Source organism: Centruroides sculpturatus, unplaced genomic scaffold (assembly GCF_000671375.1).
Source record: "Centruroides sculpturatus isolate CEXI.00-Female unplaced genomic scaffold, Cexi_2.0 scaffold924, whole genome shotgun sequence".
Classification (NCBI taxonomy): Eukaryota; Metazoa; Arthropoda; class Arachnida; order Scorpiones; family Buthidae; genus Centruroides; species Centruroides sculpturatus.
In genome coordinates, this window is record NW_019385278.1 from 181,803 (window position 1) to 201,356 (window position 19,554).

Here is a 19,554-nt window from a genome sequence, read left to right on the forward strand (position 1 = left end):
GTTTTATATGAATTCCATGTTGTACGAGTCACTTAGATTTTACAAATACGTGAGCCGTTCACAGCCCGGCACACGTATTTGTAAAATCTAAGTGACTCATACAACATGGAATTCATATAAAACGGAATTATCAACAGTGTTATAGGGGGCCAACTGGTATTGCAAATTCAAAATGGGTGAGAACAGTTGTACTAGATTTTTTTTTCCTACAACATGTAGAACCTTTGAGAATGTTTTCATAATCTCTTAATTCCTGTTTGGAGCATTTAATGTTCTTGATAATTTCAAATTTCCAAAATCTTATGCTTTATAAGAAAAACAGCACATATTGCATTGACTACTCTATCTTTTGCCTTCACAAAAACAAAGTGCACACCTTGGTTTATATTTCTGAATGCTAAAAATATTTCAAAGAGAATAATTCTTTGAAGAAGCCAATTTTTAAATGAATTCAATGTTTTTGGGTTAAATAAATTTAAACAATAATCACATAAAACAGAAAATTATGCAAAGTGTCATTTTTTTAGCAACTCATTCATCATTTATCTTACTTCTTAGATTATAATCTAGACTTTTAGGTGTAATTGAAAGTAAACAAAATTCCATTTTGGCTCTATATTTGCTCCACATAAAATATTTGCTTAAATCAGTTTAAGAATAGTGAATTATTATGAACATAAAAAGACTCAAATTGCTATCAGACAATCAAAATATATAAAGAATTATCATAATTTGTCATTAATCGTTAATTTGACAATATTAATTTTGTTAGTTTCTACTTTACCTTTTCCAATCTTTATAGAAGTATCATAAATGTGAGATCAGCCTGGACGTATATCAAAGTCTACGCCACTTACAGCGCACGATCGCGAGATCGGCTCTCAACTTTTATTTAGGAGGGCTTTACTGTTAGATTATAATTTAGAGCGGAAGTTGGTGGGGCAAATTCACCTTCTTCCTATGTCAGGGTCCCGACACCAGTTTGTCAATTTATCGATCCGCGGACAAACACGCGTACGCGATCTGATTCGGTCACACAATTAGGAGACATTTTAATTAAAACGAAATAATAAATTTAATAAAACAAGAAAATAAACTCATACAAAATGTGGATAAACGAGAGACCGAACTACTACAAATAATATACAAATCGGGAGATAGCTAAGCTTATGTTATACCCTATTCGCGATCGAGAGAGAGCTCACAAAATCATTATAAAACATACGACCTGTTTAGTTGTCGTTCGTCGTCTTCTCTGTATGCAAGGGACACTTTGGAGATAAAGATCATTTACTTCTTCGTATGGGAGATCAATATGTACACAAAATCCAAGTATGGTTTCTAAGTGCTAACTCTGGAATTATTCTGTATGTGACTCGTCTAAAGACGTTGGTCATCAGGAGGAAAATGTATGGAGTTTGGACGCTTCCAGAACTGTCGCTGAATTCCCCGAACTCTGACAAATTCCCTGTATATCTTCTGAATTTCGACCAATCATCGGCCAGTAACTCTTTCATGAGAACGGATGAAAGGGGAATGAATGAGGGGTAACCATTTCTCATCTGAGCAGGATTTTAACCAGATAAGGGAAAGTCAGAGGATGTTCTAACTTCTGTGAAAGGAAGTGACATCTGTTATCTGCCTTTTCCCACTCTAAAACAGTATTTTTCTCACCAAAATGAAGTAATATTTGGTGACAATATTTAACATAATTAATAAAATTATTAACTTAGACCCAGGGGCCTTTCGGGTCTCACATAAAAAACTCATCCAGTTTAAGTGACAACAGTTCAAATTTTGGAGTCCACAGAAAAATTAAAAATCTGTGAGCTAATAATAAAATTAAAATGGTAACACAAAATAACATCGCAGTAATAAATACAGAAAGAGGATAACTTTGAATAAAAATAAGTTTATGGAGCAAATAATGAAATATTATGACAACAGTCAGAATTTGATTTTGTAAATATAATTTTATAAAATGATAAATTTAATTCATTATTGATGATTTTTAATTATAATATTAATAAACTGAAGGAAATATGTGAAACTAAACAAAGTTTTAATATGGTCACTTACATATGCACATTTTCAAATAAAAACAATGCCGTGTATAAGAATATTATGTTGTTCATACTTTTTCTCTTGGAATTGTGATTTTATAGATTTCACACAATATAAAATAACAATAAACTTAAAAGTGCATCTGTGAAACTCAACTGGCAAAGGAATTTTATCTTCCGAACAAAATTTTGTTTATTTGGAGTTATAAAATTGGACATATTTCATATTTGGAAAAAAGCTACTATATTATAGTCCATTTGCTATATCTTTGTGCATTATTCTGCAAGAAATGGTTTGCAAAAGCATTATTCTTTCCTAACAGTCATCTCTGGGACTAAATTTATAATAATTAATAGATGTTCACATTTTTATTAGGACACTGCCGGTGCTTCTCCAGTGAGATGGATAATGTGTAGGGATACATTTTGTAGTGTACAGTGATGAGGCATCTGCTTTATTTCTTTGTTTGGTGCGTGAAGTTACAGCGAATGGACTATGTTTATCTAGTATTTTGTATATTAGTTGATAAAAAATATCCATACTAAAACAGATATTCTTATAACTCATATTTTAACAATCTTAAAAACTAAATCTTTAAATTATAAGTTTCAGATTGGATGATACTCAAAAAATTAATGTGATTTCTTTGCATTAAAATAATAATGTCCAAAATTACATCCAAAAGTTACCACTAATTAAATTGCTTAATATAAAGATATTTTGAATGTAAGAAAAATAATCCCACACACAATCACAGATGTATCATTTAAGAGTATTTGTACGAATTATTGTAGTTGTGGACTCATCAAATTAGTATATCTTTGTCATTTATGCTGTAAATATAATATAATTACATTCATATAAGTAAATATGCTAAATATTAACTGAGTGGCCTTGTGAGAAGTAGACTTGGATGACCAGTTATGCTTTTTACTGTGCTTGCATGTTCTGCTATTCATTGAAGTAACATTTAAATCTTGAATGCTTAGACCTGTTTCACATGTACTGGATAAGACTGTCTAGCATTGGATGTCTGATTATGAATGGTATTGGATCTGATGGAAGTATTTGCACATTTGGCATTATGTTTGGCAGACACTGGATACTCAACTGAAGATGATTGGATAATATTGCTGAAAATATTGGCATTATCTTGCATTGGATGCTGGATATCTAGTGCCAGACATGCTGAAATGTATAGAAGTCATTGCAATCATTCACATGATCCATCGTGTAACTGTATTGCCATAGCAAGAATGTACAACCTGGACATAAGCACAACTGAAGTCAATGTTTAAAACTACTAGTCAGATAGATGTTAAAGTAACAGATTAACTGGATATTCAGCATCAGATATTCAACAACTGGGTGTGTATGAAACAGGCCTTTCAATGACAACCATGAAAATTGCATCACTCATAAAATCCTATAAAAAATGCATTTATTTTCAAAATTAAGGTTGTGCACAGCTGCAAGGAACTGTAAAGATTAAATCATCCATTGATATAAACATCAGAACATTTTCATAGGTTAACAACATTTATTGGAGCAATGTTTCCAGTGCTTGCTTGCATTATCTACTGATATAAAAACCAATGTGATGGTGATGTGCTTTTATAAGCCAAATGGAAAGTTTTTGACAATTAACACAATCAATCAATCAATATTTTTATTGCTGTACAAGGTAGTACAACACCGGTACCGCATGTAGCACAACCGGTAACAAATGCGAAAACAAATACATGAAGTACAAAGTGTTAGAGGTAGATTGATTAAACAGTTAGCTTAAATTTGAGATATAACTTATGATAAGTTCATACATAAAATTGGTATTAAATCAAGACAATTTACATTGATATAATTAAGACAAATTAATTAAAACCAATACATAATACAGTATATGATAGTAAGTAAGAACAGGTACAGAATACAGATGTTGGGATGCAGTCCGAGCGATGAGGATCAGGGAAGAGTTATGGAGGAACGATTATCGACAAGTCTGAAGTACTGGGTAACCAGCTGGGAAAAGTAGATGTATGTAGTTCGGTCATTAACCAGATCGTTGCGGTTTCATGGCCATTGGATGCCCCTTGAATTAATGATGGTTTTAAGTTGTAGCCGTTCAGCCTCAAGCATTGGGCAGTTAAAAATATAGTGAGAGGCCCCATCCTGAATGTCACAGAGAGGACAGATATTAGTTGAGTAACAGGTAAACCTGTTTAAGTAATTAAGGAAATTGCCATGGTCAGTATAAAACTGGGTGCTGAGGTGGTTAATTTTGATCCATTTGTAATGGAATAAGTCAGTGATGATGGGGAAGAATTTTTTAGTTATAGATTGCCGAGTATTCCAGGTATTTTGCCACTCATGTAGAAGGTTATTCCACAGTAAGTTTTTAAGGGTGGATTTATTTATTTTATTGTAAGTGATAGAAAGAGAAGAGTCGTTGGTGGCAGATTTTGCAAGAGTGTCAGCTCTCTCGTTTCCAGGATTACCCTGATGAGCATGGGTCCAGATTAAGGAGTAGTTGTTTGAGGAAGCCATAGCTGAGTTGTAGATGTCAGTTACCAGTTCATGAGGTTTCTTATTTTTGATAATGGCAATAGCTGCCTGACTGTCAGTTATAATATTAATGTTATGGCTTTTGTAGTTATTTTCACACCATTGGAGGGCAGAATTGATGGCAAAAAGTTCGGCTTGAAAGACGGAGCAGTGGTCAGCAAGTCGAAGTCGCTCGTGGAAGATTTCGTTGCCATCACAGTAGGCCACAAAACTGCATCCAACATGATTGTCCATTCTGGAGCTGTCTGTAAAAACTTCAATTTTGGTATTTATATTAACGTCAAAATTAATCGGATTACGATGGCCTGGGAACTGAACTAGATAGAAAGGGGTGGTTACTTCCAGATCTTTGGCACAGATGCGGTGGGAGGGGTTAATATTAGTGTCGTGCCCCCATTTAAGCCTCCAATGCTTGTGAAAAACGTCAATGACCATCTCGACTGGAGGTTTCTTAGCAATCACCTGCAAACCAACAGTCGGGGCAGTACGATAGGCCTTTGTAATAAGGAGCAGAGCTTTGCGTTGTGCTGATGTTAAGGACCTGCGAGGATGGACTTTGTGGGCTGCCTGCCCCCAGGTGCCGCAAGCATAGGTCAAGGTTGGGATAAAAATGTAGTCATATATGGTCGCCATGGCCTCGGAGTTGAGGCCCCAATTATTTTTTGTGTACTTGCCAAAAGTATGAAAGATAAGTCCAATTCGATCTGCAATGTTCTTGATATGTTGGGTCCAAGTAAGAGTTGGGTCTAGAGTAATTACCAAGTATTTTAAAGATTTAGCTACTCTAATAGATTTGCCATTCATCTTGATTGTTGGGACACGGGCATATAAATTTTTACTATGAGGTTTATTGAACATAATACACTTGGTTTTGTGAGCATTGAAGCTAAGTTTGTTGTTTTCTCCCCAAGTGCAAATGTTTTTTAATACCAAGTCCGCTCGGTGCTCTAGCCCTGCTCTGGAATTACTGCCGATAAGAAGGATAACATCATTGGCATAAGCTGTGATGGAATCTTGTCCGAAGTCCTCGTTAAGAAAAGAATCAAACGCGATGTTCCATAGGGTGGGGCCGCATACAGACCCCTGTGGGCAGCCACGCTCCACCTTCCGCACACACTTGTGATCGCCATATTGGAGGATGGCCACTCTGTCATTTAGATAGTCTTTGATAAGTTTGTATAGGTTAGAAGGGCAGTTGATATCTTTAAGATGCTGTAAGATGAGAGGCCACCAGGCATGGTCGAAGGCCTTGGAAATATCTAGACTGATGCCTAGGATGTATTTATAGTTGTTGAGTAAGGACTTGATGTTGCTGACGACGGTGTTGATGGCTTGGGGGACAGAACGTTGAGGTCTGAAACCATATTGGTGGTTGCTGAGGTAATTGCCTTTTTCAACATGCCAGATGAGCCTGTTATTAATTAGTTTTTCCAAGACCTTTCCCATTACTGGTAAAAGAGAAATTGGGCGGTAGTCATCAGGGTTGCCTGGTTTTGGAATGGGTATAATATTGGCAATTTTCCAGGCTTTGGGGAAAATGCCATGCTCTAGACAGCTATTGAAAATCTGTAGTAGGGCATCGGGAATGAGTCTCCAAATTTGCTTGGCAATATCTGTTGTGATATAGTCCACACCAGGGGCTTTACCTCGTTTGAGAGTGTTGAATATGTGATCTATTTCCTCATAAATGAATGGCGGCATGTCTGCAGTATTTATATTATCATGGGTGTTGTTTCTAATATTACTATGGAAGTTGTTGTCCAGTTCAGGTGGGTCTCTAAAGCAGAAGTTATCCATTTGGGCCTGAAGTGTCTCCTCCAGGTTTTTAGTATATGTATCATTAATATTAGTCGTAGAAATAATGTGACTGTGTCGTAGCTTGTTGGTACATAATTTCATGATGTAGCCCCAAGGATTATTAGAGGCCTTGGAGCAGTAGTCACGCCAGGATTTGAGCTTGGATTTCTTAATTTCCTTCTTGTAGATCCGTTGATGTTGAAGGTATTGAGTTCTGAGGGTAGAACGTTCGGGTTCCATGAAAGTACGTTGGTATATTTTGCGAAGTCGGTTGTTGGTCTTACGAAGGTCGGAAAGGGTATGATTCCACCATGGAACCTGTCTTCCTTTAGGGGAAGTCCTAGGAATGTAGAGTTCACAGGCGTTGGAAATGAGCTGTATGTTGGTGTCCAGTGAGTGACGAGTAGAGTCTATATTCTGGTTGTCGGAGTCTACAAGATGTGTAGTGAGATAGCGTTGAATCCCAAGCCAGTTAGCACGAGAGATGTTATACTTTCTGTTGCGACTAGGATAGGTAGGTGTCTTGGAGGTGAAGGTGATGTAAGAGTGCCCAGAAAGAGAGTCTTCCGAGAGAACCTTCCAGTCAGAGATGAGGGGTTGGCAGTTGGTGGAACATGTCGTAATGTCGATCCAGCTTTTTCCTCTGCTGGAGGTAAAAGTAGGTGGAGAGAATGGGTTGTTGATGACTGAAAGGTTATTAGAAGCAAAGAAATCCTCAAGAATGTTACCTCTGTTGTCAAGCTGATCACCCCCCCCAGCAGGGGGAGTGAGAATTTGCATCTCCAGCAATGATGATGTTCTCCCCTTGGAAGCAGTTGATAATATTTTGTATCTTAGAAAGGATGTTGTCAATGTTATCTCTGGGTCACAATTAACACAGTATAAAAAGTCTGTAATTGTTGCTTTGAATGCTGAAAGTTTTTCTTCTCATGAAATAGTGTAGCGTGTACATTCTTATCAACAGCCGTGAATTTGTTACAGACACGAACATTGAAAGAAAAGGCCAGATCAGGTGGTAAAGTGTGAATATGCCATGCCAGGAGAGGATGCTGAAGCATCTCAGCCTGCAAGAATATACTGCTAATTTTTCTCACCTGAAAGTAAAATGGGAAGAGCAGGCTTAAAAATAAGTACACAAACTGTGTAATTTCTCTGTAACATAGGAAATGAGAGACTTACATGGATGATAGGTTTAAAAAGTCTAAAGTCCAAGTAAGAAGCTGTACAAGTAAAATGCACAGAGTGCATGGTGTTTAGACTAGATAAACTAAAATGGAACATTAATATGTGGAATTCTTTTATATTTTCAGATGAATTCACATTTAACCTGCAGAGATCTGACAGAAAACCCTATATTAGGTGTAGAGATTGCATGATGCAGACAATAAAGTTCCAATGAGTCAATCGTATGGTATGCATATCCAGTAAAGATGTTAGAAGACTACACTTAAAATAGTTCTGTGAATGCAGTGTACTAGAAAAACATCTTATCTGCCAACCTAATTCCAGCAATCAAGAAACAATTTTATAGTACTAAATTTTGAATCTTTCAGGACAACTCTGCACTATATATCCCATTTGCCAACTTGGCAAGGTGACAATAATGCTAACAAACTGTGAAAGACACCCTGTTATTTAAATTAACATCCAAATTGTAGCTTAAAATAGATAATAAAAATTTCCACAAGGGAACCAGATCAGATACCTAAGCTGACTAGGTAACAATCTTGATCTCAATTCTGTTGAAAACTGCTGGCATATTACTGGCATAAGAATTGAGAAGAGGCCTGAAAATAAATAGCAATTGCAGGAGTATAGAAGAATTTGGTATCATGAGCTTGGTATAGAACAGAGGTCACTAACAGGTGGTCTGTGGAGAAATTTGGACATCGATTAGCTGAAGGTTACATAAAGTATTATGAAAGAAATGGAAAACGTTTCTTCTCACTCTTTGGGGTATTTTTATTTGAATCTAAAATCACACACAGAATGACTGTTATTAATAAATAATATCAATAAATCAGTAAATAATCAACAATAAATAATGCAAGTGCAATTGTTGTCCTTTGTGGAAAAGAGCCAAGAATCCACAAGCAGCAACAAACTTCATACTAATTTGTTATATTTTAAAATAAAGTAAAATGGAACTTTTATGATTATTATTCTATAGATGTTTGTATTGTTTAAAAAAACTCACGATAGTGGTCTGTGGGATTCAAAATTGTGAATCTAGTGGTCTGTGGTCAGAAAGTTTGGTGACCACTGGTATAGAATACTTCAAAAAACTCATCCACTCCTAAGTCATTATTAAGGCTCAAGGTGACTCGTACAAAGTATTGGGATTCCAATCAATAAAAAAATAACTGTTTGGGTTCTATATTTTGAATCTACTTATGCTATTACACTTTTTGTTTTTTACTTTCATAACTGTGAATGGTAAGTTTTTGCAACAGTGCTCATTAATGATATTGGTGAATCTATGGTGTAACATTGAATTTCAGTATGACATTATATGTAATAAATTGCATTTTTTGACTCAGTACTACTGATGATATCACTTAAAATTGTGAGCATAGCTTAAATATGCTACTTTGCATCATCAGTATAGGTGATGCAAAATAGTTCTTTTTGAACTCTGTTGATACACCTAATATAAGGTGTATCAACAGAGTTCAGGAAGAACTTCATTTGTTTAACTGTATTTACAGAATTCAAAAAGAGTTCAACAGATATATAATAATGGCCATAAAAATTGCATATCAAATGCTATCAAGTTAGTAACTTCTTTCTGGTCCCACCAAGACTACTACTAACAAATAAAATTTTCGTTTGATCACCATATATATTGAAATAAAGAAATTACATCTTTTTTAGTAGATTAAATTTTAATATAATTAAATGTTTTTGTTAGTTGCAAAGACTTCTTCAGTTTCAAGAATACAAATTTAAATAAATATATACAATTGAATTTAAGCTTAAAATAAAAACATTAAATGTTATCTCACATTTATTCTGAAAATTTATTTAAATGCACGTTCTTAAAACTGATGATGGCTCTGCAACTGGCTAAACCATCTGTTTATTCTTAATGTGCAGTTGATTTAAAATTTATATACTATAGCTCCTTCTTAAAGGAAAAAATATCTGGTAGAATAAAATGGTTATTTTCTTGCATCAAATTTGGTTATTCAAAAACAAGATCTAACCTTTGATTTATTAATAAATTTTTTGTTTCCTAAAAATCGATAGGCTCGTCATCTATACTTATGCAAGTACTTCGACACACAGCTCTACGAAGAGCACTGCTGGTGGGTTGCAGTCTGCAGATGTTCCAGCAGATTGCAGGGATTAATACAGTAATGTAAGTGAATTCAATTTCTTAATTTGTTTAATTGTATGCAGTCTTAATAATTGATATATGATTATTTTATATCGTGCGCATACAAATTTTATCTTTACAACTTAATATATGTGTAATCTGAGATATATACCGTATTTACTCGCGTATAAGATGAGGTTTTTATTCATTTTTCACTGCTTCAAAAACCTAGGTTGTCTTATACATGCAAGCGAGATTCTTTGCGTTTTTGCAATAATTTTTGTGAATTGTGTATTTGCACTTTTTACCAGATGCTCCCCCTCTGGGGTTTAAAAACAAAAGTATTTTATCTGGGTTGTTTGTATCAAGCCAATTCACATTCTTGTTTATTGTCAGGAGTAAAGATGAATAGCAATAGGAAAAACAAAGCTTTTGAATTGAATTCTGAATTGAAATTCCAAAATCACACAGGAGCCCGATATAAGTTTTAATCCATTCCCATGTGAAAACAGATGATTATTCGGAAATCAGAATTCGCAGAAACTCTTAAGTGTAATTGACAGAGAGTGGGTAAGTATGTATGCATTTATTTTTGATAAACAGTACATACTATATACAGAATCTGTGCACATTATCATCTCTCATAAAATGAAAAACAAAAAGTGCAGTGAAATTGTTTCTATTGGAATGATATTTTTTGAACTCTTTATGCAGTCTTCTTGGTCTGAGAATATTCCTTGAATTTATATGGTTTCTTTTGCTCATTTGAAACTGAGATCAAAAGTATATTTGGTACAGTGTCCATCTGTGCCAGATTACTAGATTTGCTAGATAGTGAACAAGGAGATTAACAAGATTTTGCACTGTGATTAGAAATTTGTTTCATAACTGTAATTATGTAATTTTTTCACATAGGTATAAATTATGGTTTTATATATCATTTGACAAGACATACTTGAACCTTTGTTTACCTTGTACATTAAAAAGACTGTGGTTTTGCTTTGAACAATTTCGTTATTAAAAATGTCTAAAACCCAATGTGTCACAAAATAAAAACAAGTTTGTAAAAACAAAACTCTGCATGTAAACATTGTCTCAAAGTTGGAACAAAATTTGGCCATCGGATGCACTTAATGGAAGTAACGACGATGAAAACAAACAGTTGTCGGATGATGTTTCTCGAATGTATAATGACACTTTTCAAATAGAATGGGATAAAATGTTTTTTGAAAGCTTATGTAAAAAATAGGTTATAAGTTACATATTGTGTTAATTAAAACTACAAAAGTATTTCAAAATGTGTTTTGTTCCTAGAATTTTCTATAATTCATCACTCCAGTCCCGGATGTGATGTAATTCATATACAGTAGAAAATCAATAATTCATCTGAAATGAGTCTTTTCATTTGATAATGACAAGAACATCCCTCTCTATCTTTGGGTGATGACAACTACTGTATCAGACTTGACTGGAATGTCGGTGAACCATCATACAATGGTGTAGATTTCAACACTACTATATGTCAGGAGAGTTCATGCTCCAGACTAAACTGAAATACAGACTCCGGCTGAGTCGGAGCAGTTCTCTGTCCCGAGGTCTTCAATGGATGACAATGTCCAATTTGTTAGTGACATCTAATAATCCACACAATGTGAAAGCTATGCTAAATTAATGAATTCAAAAACTAAAAAATTAATTACTAAAGATGTTTTGTAAAAGTCTTAATTTCATATACAAGTGTGAGATAGCAGAAATTCCTATATTAGAACTAGTCTTTAATAGTAACATTGCATGAGTTACGCAACAATTGTTGGTCTTAGCTACCTGAGAAAGTCTCCCATTACATTTTCTCGAAGGCAACATGACGCTTTCTCATGAACTATTAACCTCTGCACTGCTGAAATCGTTTGTGAATATCACCAGAGATGGCTGAAAAGAGTTAGTCGCTGTTTTAGTCCTCGGAGAGGAAAGAAGTTGTCGTCCATTTAATCATCACCCATTTAATAGTCGCCTGTAAGATAACCTTTTTTGTGTTTGTGTTAGTGCACGATCGAGCCTGGATAAATCAAAAGGGACATTTTGATTGGATATTTCACCCCTGGATACATCCTGAAAAAGCCCATAAGAAGAACTATTACCTTGTTCTCTGATTCAACACGACTGACCGGGATATCTATTACCAAAGGTATTTATCACCATGCGAACTGTATGTGAACTCTCTCTCTTCGTGACAACATTTTATCCAATTGATTTTTAAATAAACCCTTGTTAGTTGTTAAGTCTATCTGAGTCACTTCCACATGTCTCTCCATCGATTAACCTTACGAATCTGTCTGACCCCGTATGGGACCACTTGTGCGATGGTGTGACGTAATCGCCGTCTCAGTTTCCATGTTCCGCTAAACATGGTGGTGTCAATCTTGACAGGGCACTAAGGAGGTGCCGACCCAAAAGGTCACACGAGGGTCATTCTAAAAGTAAAGAATGTTTGTTTTTCTAGATATTTTTGTTTAATATAATGAAACAAAACTTATTTTACAACACATATGATACCTTAACTATTTTTCTATGTAGGTGCCATACAAATTTAAACATTTGTCATAGCATATCACCAGCTTTTCTATGCCCTTCTGCACACTCATTTACCGCCAAGTTCTTGAACCAGTCATTAATAGCGTCTTTCAGTTTGTTGTCACTTCCATAGTGGTTCCTGGCCAAAAAATTCTTCAATTTGGGAAAAGATGGTAATCACTCGGAGCAAAATCTGGGTTATAAGTAGGATGTTCAAAAACTTCCCACTTAAACTGCTGAAGCAAGTTCTTTGTCAATGCAGCAGCATGTGGACATCTGTCATCCTGAAGAAGCACAATGCCTCTGGACAACAACCCTTGCCATTTGTTTTGAATGGTATGGTGTAGTCAGTGAAGGGTCTTACAATAGGATGCTGCATTTATGTTCTCTAAACATGTAGTTGATGAGTAGTACACCCTTTGGATCCCAAAACACTGTAGCCATAATCTTTTTGGTGTTCAGAATTTGTTCGGCCTTTTTTGGTCTTCTTGGGGATCTGGAATGATGCCATTCCATTGATTGGCACTTTGTTTCTGGAGTTTTATGCAAAATCCAAGTCTCATCACCAGTAACAATGTGGTTCAAAAACTCCTTGTCATCCTTGTTGTACCGACTGTGAAAAGTCAGTGCAGCTCCCATCCAGTTTTGCTTGTGTTCATCTGTCAAAAGTCAAGGAACCCACCTGGTGCACACTTTTCTGAAGCCCAAATCACCACTAACAATGCCAAAAAGAACTGTTCTTGAAATTTCAGGAAAAAATGAACTGAATCCATCTACGTGGTATAGTGAAACGTCTATCCTGTTGAATAAAAAATACAATAGGATAGACGTGTTCTTTGATTTGAGTTTGTCAGTTACAACTGAAGGTTGTGACTGACGAATCAAGCATTCATCATCATAAATATTCATTCGCCCATCATTAAACATGATGCACCATTTTTGAACTGAAGCTTCATTCATCACATTACCGCAAACCTCAGTTATCTGTCTGTAAATTTCAATAGGGTGGACTTTTTTCACATTCAAAGTGTATTACACTACGAACACTTGGTGAGGTTTTTATTTTGTCACACATTTCAAAGTCACACTATAAACAGTAAACAACCATTGTGGCTCGCTGTTAGCGTCAGACTGGCATGAAGGAATGGGAAGGTGCATGACATGGCGGTTGGGATTGGTGGGAGAACTGTGCGGCATGTCAGATCAAAACATTCTTTTCTTTTAGAATGACCCTCGTATTATCTATTCCAACAAAGCATATTTCTGTTTTTATACTTCTAAGGAATTTGGAGTAGTTTCTCATAAAAATTAATATCTTTAAGTTATATGATGTTCTGGATATTGTTTAACAATAAAATAATATAGAACTTATCATGTTAAGCATTATATTTGTTTGCATTATATTTGTTCAAATTATACTTTGTTTTATGTGACATTTTAGGTATTACAGTGCAACAATAATTCAGATGGCAGGTTACAACGATCCTTCCCAGGCCATCTGGCTGGCCTCTGCCACGGCATCCGTGAATTTTGTCTGCACATTCATTGGTCTGTTGCTTGTCGAGAAGTGGGGAAGAAGGTTGCTTACGCTTGGAAGCTTGGCAGGTAGAGTAATTATGTTCATTCTAATATATACACTAATAATTTTGCTTTCCATAATTTGATTGCTTTAGAGAATAAATGTAAGTATTATTGTTAAATATGTTTTATTATTTTTAAGTTTTTGTAATCACCCTAGTTTAGCATTTTTCTTAAAAAAAAGGATATATTTGTTCAATATTTATTAGGAGGATATTAGACTTAATTTCAGTGTATATAATACATATACAGGATAGGCAGAAAGGATGGACAGTTTTTAAAAAATTGCATCTGTAATTGTTACTACAAAAGATATTTGTTGGAAGATGTGAGTTTGTATTGAAATAGCATTTTACAAAACCAAGTGTGGAAAACAACATCTCCCATGTGGTGTCTGTTATCAGTAATGCATTTCTGGAGGCGATTTTGGCAACTTCCATGTGAATAGCTTCTTTCAGTTCTTGCAAAGAATGGGCTTATGCTCGTATACACGTGCCTTGAGATGTTTCCACAAGAAATAATCACACATGAATGTCTGAGGAGGCCAATGAATGTCACTGAACCTGAAAATGAGGCAACCAGGGAAGAGATGACAAATAATGTCAATTGATATTCTAGCTGTGTGGGCTGTGGTCCCATCCTGTTGAAACCACACATCTGATGGGAATACATTTCCATCATACGCAAGGATACAGAAATTTATTACCATCAGATGTGTATGACTGAGTGATCCTCCTTGTGTATGACTGAGGAAACAATCATAGGCAACAGTCATATGCAAAGACATGGTGTTTTATTGTCCACGGCTCCATGCTTTCAACTGAAAAGACAATGCCTCACTACTTTCATGCTACCTGCCACACATCTGTCACTGCTTCTAGAGATGAGTTCTAGACATTTCAAAAACGTCTGTCCTTTCTGCCCCACCCTGTATAAGAACCACCAGTGGCCAGATGGTCTTGATAGTTGGTCCTAAGTTTGTGCTTGACCAATGAACTATGCTGAACTTTTTTGTTTTCATGTGTCTAACACCTAAATAGAGTCCAGCTTTCCACAGAAAAGTTTTCACAAGAAGCATTTCCCTAAAAAGTCAGCAATTGCATGTTATGTTGCATTACTTTATCCCGGTGATTCCCAAACATTTCTGAGCCACCACCCCTTTTGATTCCATAAACTTACACCCAATGCACCCAACCTGTTTTCCCTTGTGTGAGAAAGGCTTGGAAATATTCTTAGAAAAACTTTTCTACGAACCTCATATTTTGTGTCCTTACCGTACATTGCATTTAATAGTTTCCAGAAATGGAGAACAATGTTTCTTCTTACCCATTTTAATGGAGGAAAGGGAAAGGTTGCCAATGACCCCTACCCTCACCTATGGTCACTGTTTGGTCAGAATCCTGTCTCCAGTGCCACCCCATCACTCCTTTGCTTTATTTCATTGCCTAGATTTACTCAATATTCCAAGGTGGCAGTAGTGACCACTTTTGGAACTACTGCTTTATCCCACACAACAACAACATATACATGAGCAATCTTTGTACACTTTTGAATTATCATCTGCTGATCTTATTAGTGCAAGTCTCGATAGCAAGATTTGAATTGATGATTCTAATTGTTGAGATAGAAATTAATTACTAGAAGCAAATGCAATTGCCATGTGGCATAGAGAGAGAATCCAATAGTTTGTTGGTTCTGACAGCGTAACTGCCTACACACCCACATGTGGACAAGTCATTGGTTTGAATCCATTCCAAACCATTTTTTCCATCTAAAATTATATTTTATAATTATTAATATTATGCACTTAATTTGAGAACTGTAAATGATCATGTCTCTGTTTTATTAACCTATATAATAACAATTATACTATTTTCTTCAGTAATAAGATTGTGTTACTATCTTTAAGGTGTCATCTTTAGCCTTCTCTTGTTGGCTATTGGATTCCACATAACAGCTGCAAAGAGTCCAAGAATATTCAATCACAACATTTACGACACTAACGTTCAATGTTTCAATGCCACGTGAGTTAATTTTATTTGAAGTGTCTGTAAATTCAAAGAAAAAAGATTGAAAGGAAGAGTTAAATAGAACAACATATAAAATTTGTAGCAAAATTAGACTGTTTAATTTTTTAACAAATTTTGATGTATTGTTGCATTGTTTTTTTAACAAGTATTTTATGAAATAAAAATTAGATTACTTTTTAATCTATAGTTTTTCATTCTTAGAACCTGCAATGAATGCACTCTGTTGAAGGAATGTGGTTATTGCTTTCCGTCTTCGGATTTTACCAATGGCACCTGTCTTCGAGTGAACGAAAACAAGACGGACAGCTCGTATGTGGGAAGTTGCTCCAACCACACCAAGGAAGACGTTTGGGCCTACGATTGGTGTCCCTCTAATTATTCTTGGTTGATGCTCTTGGGCTTATTCCTCTATTTGTTTTTCTTTGCTCCGGGTAAGTGGTTATTTTAGTGAGTGAACCAGTTTTACTTTAGATATCACTTCTGTAAAAGACATACTTAAGTTACAGTAATGAATACAGTATATAAGAAAACAAGGAAAAAATCTAGTCTGGCACAACTTCATCAACTGCTATAAATGATGAAATTGTGGCAGGCATACTTCTCACTTATGCTTTAAATCTAAATGAATAACATTTAATGTATAATTTATTCTGGTTTCCAATATTTTGTATTGTATGGTGTGCACATTGAGAACAGGCATTTCTGAAAGAAATCTTTTTAAAATACTTGTTGCATTTTTGTTCTCTCTCCAGTTTAGCTGATTGCAGGAATCATTTAGCTGATCGATCAGCCAGTTAAAGATAATTGCATACTAGTCAATAGTTTGAGCTTTGTAGCACAAGTATTGTTTTATTATTTTTAACCCTTAACTGGTTTCGTAAATTTTACAATCATAACTGGTATTGTGGGGGCTGCGCAGCCCCCAAGCAAAATTTGCCTCTAGAGAGCAAATTTGAACAATATGACAGTTTAAAAGTGCATAAATGCTAAATGGAACCCCTGTTTAGTATAATAAACTATTATTTATTCATATAATTTTTTTTATTTGATTATTACAAGAGATCACAAAATTGTTTTAACTTTTGGTGTTTGCTTTTTTCAACAATACGAAAATCTACCCTATTGTAAGTTTTTACCAAAGATATTGTTTTTTCTTTTTCTTAAGAAACTAATCTTACAAAAAAGTAACTCTTATAGCCTCTAACTATAACTTGTTAAAAAACCACAGGTAATATAATCATTTCTATTTTTAAGACTCAGGAACATTTTAACGCAATTACGTAGTTCAGTCTTGAGAGTTATCACATNCACAAAATTGTTTTAACTTTTGGTGTTTGCTTTTTTCAACAATATGAAAATCTACCCTATTGTAAGTTTCTAACAAAAGTAATGTTTTTTCTTATTCTTAAGAAACTAATCTTACAAAAATAACTCTTATAGCCTCTAACTATCATTTGTTAAAAAACCACAGGTAATATAATCACTTCTATTTTTAAGACTCAGGAACATTTTAATGCAATTACGTAGTTCAGTCTTGAGAGTTATCACATAGTATTTTTGCGCAGCCCCCACAAAACCAGTTAAGGGTTAATTGACAATGTAAAATGTTTTCTAAGGGAGAATACTGCAACTGTATACAACAAGAGATCAAAATAATTAAGATTTTGCTGGTGTAGAAGAATAACTGACCAAATGTCGGATGCTTTTATATCCCCATCACACGGTTGCAGTTGACAAATTTTGTTTCTAGAAGCTGCCAAAATTTTTGTCTGCAGGCATAGTAACTTGTCTTCCACAAATCTCTGTAAAACAAAATTTCCACTACAGAATTTTATTGGAGCATTTTTAATAACATTGAATTTATTATTGCATTATCAGCATACAAAAAATGTATGCTTTCCTCGGAAACATGAATTGAATTTGATCACATTGACAAAATTGAGTCAAAGGGAAAAAAGGAAGTGAATAGAACATTAAATGGCCATCCTTAAAGTCCCTCTTAACTTATTCTTTCCTCGATGTCATCTTAAACTTGCACCTTAAGTAGGCATCGAGGAAAGAATACGTTATGTCCAGAGGAAAGAAATGCCACCAGGTTCCTCTGGTTGGTCCCCTCCAATAAGGAAACTAAAACAGAGGAAAAATGTAATTAGGAGGTTAAATTTAATTTACAACTTCAGAACTAAACTACTTAATTTCATGTAAATAAAATTCTACCAGTGATGCTGTGCCATTTCTAAAAGTAAACTTGTAATTTATAATAATTACAATATTGCACTAGTAACTGAAACTAAAGAATTGCATCAGACACAAACTATTTTTGAGTTTCTGGAGAGGGATGGGAGTGATCTTTTGACCATATGAAGCTAATATGGTCAAAAGATCAAGAAGAGAGTGGGACCAACCATAAAGAACCCAAAATCCTATATATCTCAATCTAGAGATTTTTGTGTTTTGTTGATACTGATCCAAGTGACAAAACATCTGATTGGTATGTAAATTTCTCAGAGGATGTTTTTGACTTTTTTGTTGAGATATATTATAAAGTAAACAGATATTTCCAATTTTCTCTCCTCCTCCTTTATATATATTTATCATTGCACGTGCATGTACAGTACATCATAAGTTGGTGTGCTGTTTTATTTTCCATGTTCTCAAAATAAAAGACAGTTAACAAGATCTAATAACCAACAAATACATGAAATTTACATTTCATTTATAAGTACTGGAAATTATCTTGAACAAAATTACATCAGATGTTGACAATGCAATGCATGCCTGTGGAAGGGTATGTCTCCCACAACATCAAAGAGCTTTACTCCGTTTGACTGGTCTGCTCAACTTAACATCATACATTAAAGTGATGATTTTGTATAAAGCAGAAAAGGAAAACTATTTTCCCATTTTTTTGCTCTACAGACAAGTATAAATTTTTCTTAGGAGTTTTTCTTTGGTAAAGATAAGCTTGGCACTTCAAAGCAGTACCCACAAGATTTTACCTGTATTATTTTTTCTACATTTTACTTCCTATCTTTACCTAAGAAAAATTTTCACCGTCATCTAAATTGCCATCAGTTTTTACTTGGCGCAACTTTTTACATCTCAGATGTTTTTGTTTGGTATATATATATATGTTACAGTCAAAACCCGTTTTTAGTTAGAACACGTTTTAACTAGTTGAAACTAGTTTATACTGAATGTCTTTGTTAGAACGCGTTTTAACTAGTTGAAACTAGTTTATACTGAATGTCTTTGTTAAAACCTGTTTTGTCTAGTTAAAACTAGTTTTAACTAGCAGTAAATTCTAGTTTTAACTAGACAAAACGGGTTTTAACAAAGACATTCAGTATAAACTAGTTTCAACTAGACAAAACGGGTTTTAACAAAGACATCCAGTATAAATTAATGTTAACTAGTTAAAATGCATCCTAACTAAAAACTGGTTTGACTGCAACGCATAGAGTGATTCGGGGTAAGATGGTAAGTGGGGGAAGATGCCTAATTTTTGATATGTTCAAACGGTGACGTCACATATTGTCATGTATTTGTATGATGAATCGTTGGGCCAATATTGAGTGCGGAAAGCTGTAGTTGGCTACCGTTACTTCATTTTCTACATCCGAGAAGAATAAA

General features: G+C 34.7%; 1 protein-coding gene across 3 annotated transcripts in view; it reads left to right on the forward strand.

Moving 5' to 3' along the window:
* The window catches only part of LOC111637100 (proton myo-inositol cotransporter-like), a 50,043-nt gene that overhangs the window by 26,956 nt on the left and 3,533 nt on the right, over positions 1 to 19,554 (forward strand). For all 3 annotated transcript variants that reach the window (XM_023382516.1, XM_023382518.1, XM_023382517.1), the window contains exons 5-8: positions 9,673 to 9,784; positions 13,755 to 13,918; positions 15,801 to 15,915; positions 16,123 to 16,352. In XM_023382516.1, the coding sequence (XP_023238284.1) occupies positions 9,673 to 9,784; positions 13,755 to 13,918; positions 15,801 to 15,915; positions 16,123 to 16,352 (621 nt within the window). The remainder of the gene's footprint in view (positions 1 to 9,672; positions 9,785 to 13,754; positions 13,919 to 15,800; positions 15,916 to 16,122; positions 16,353 to 19,554) is intronic.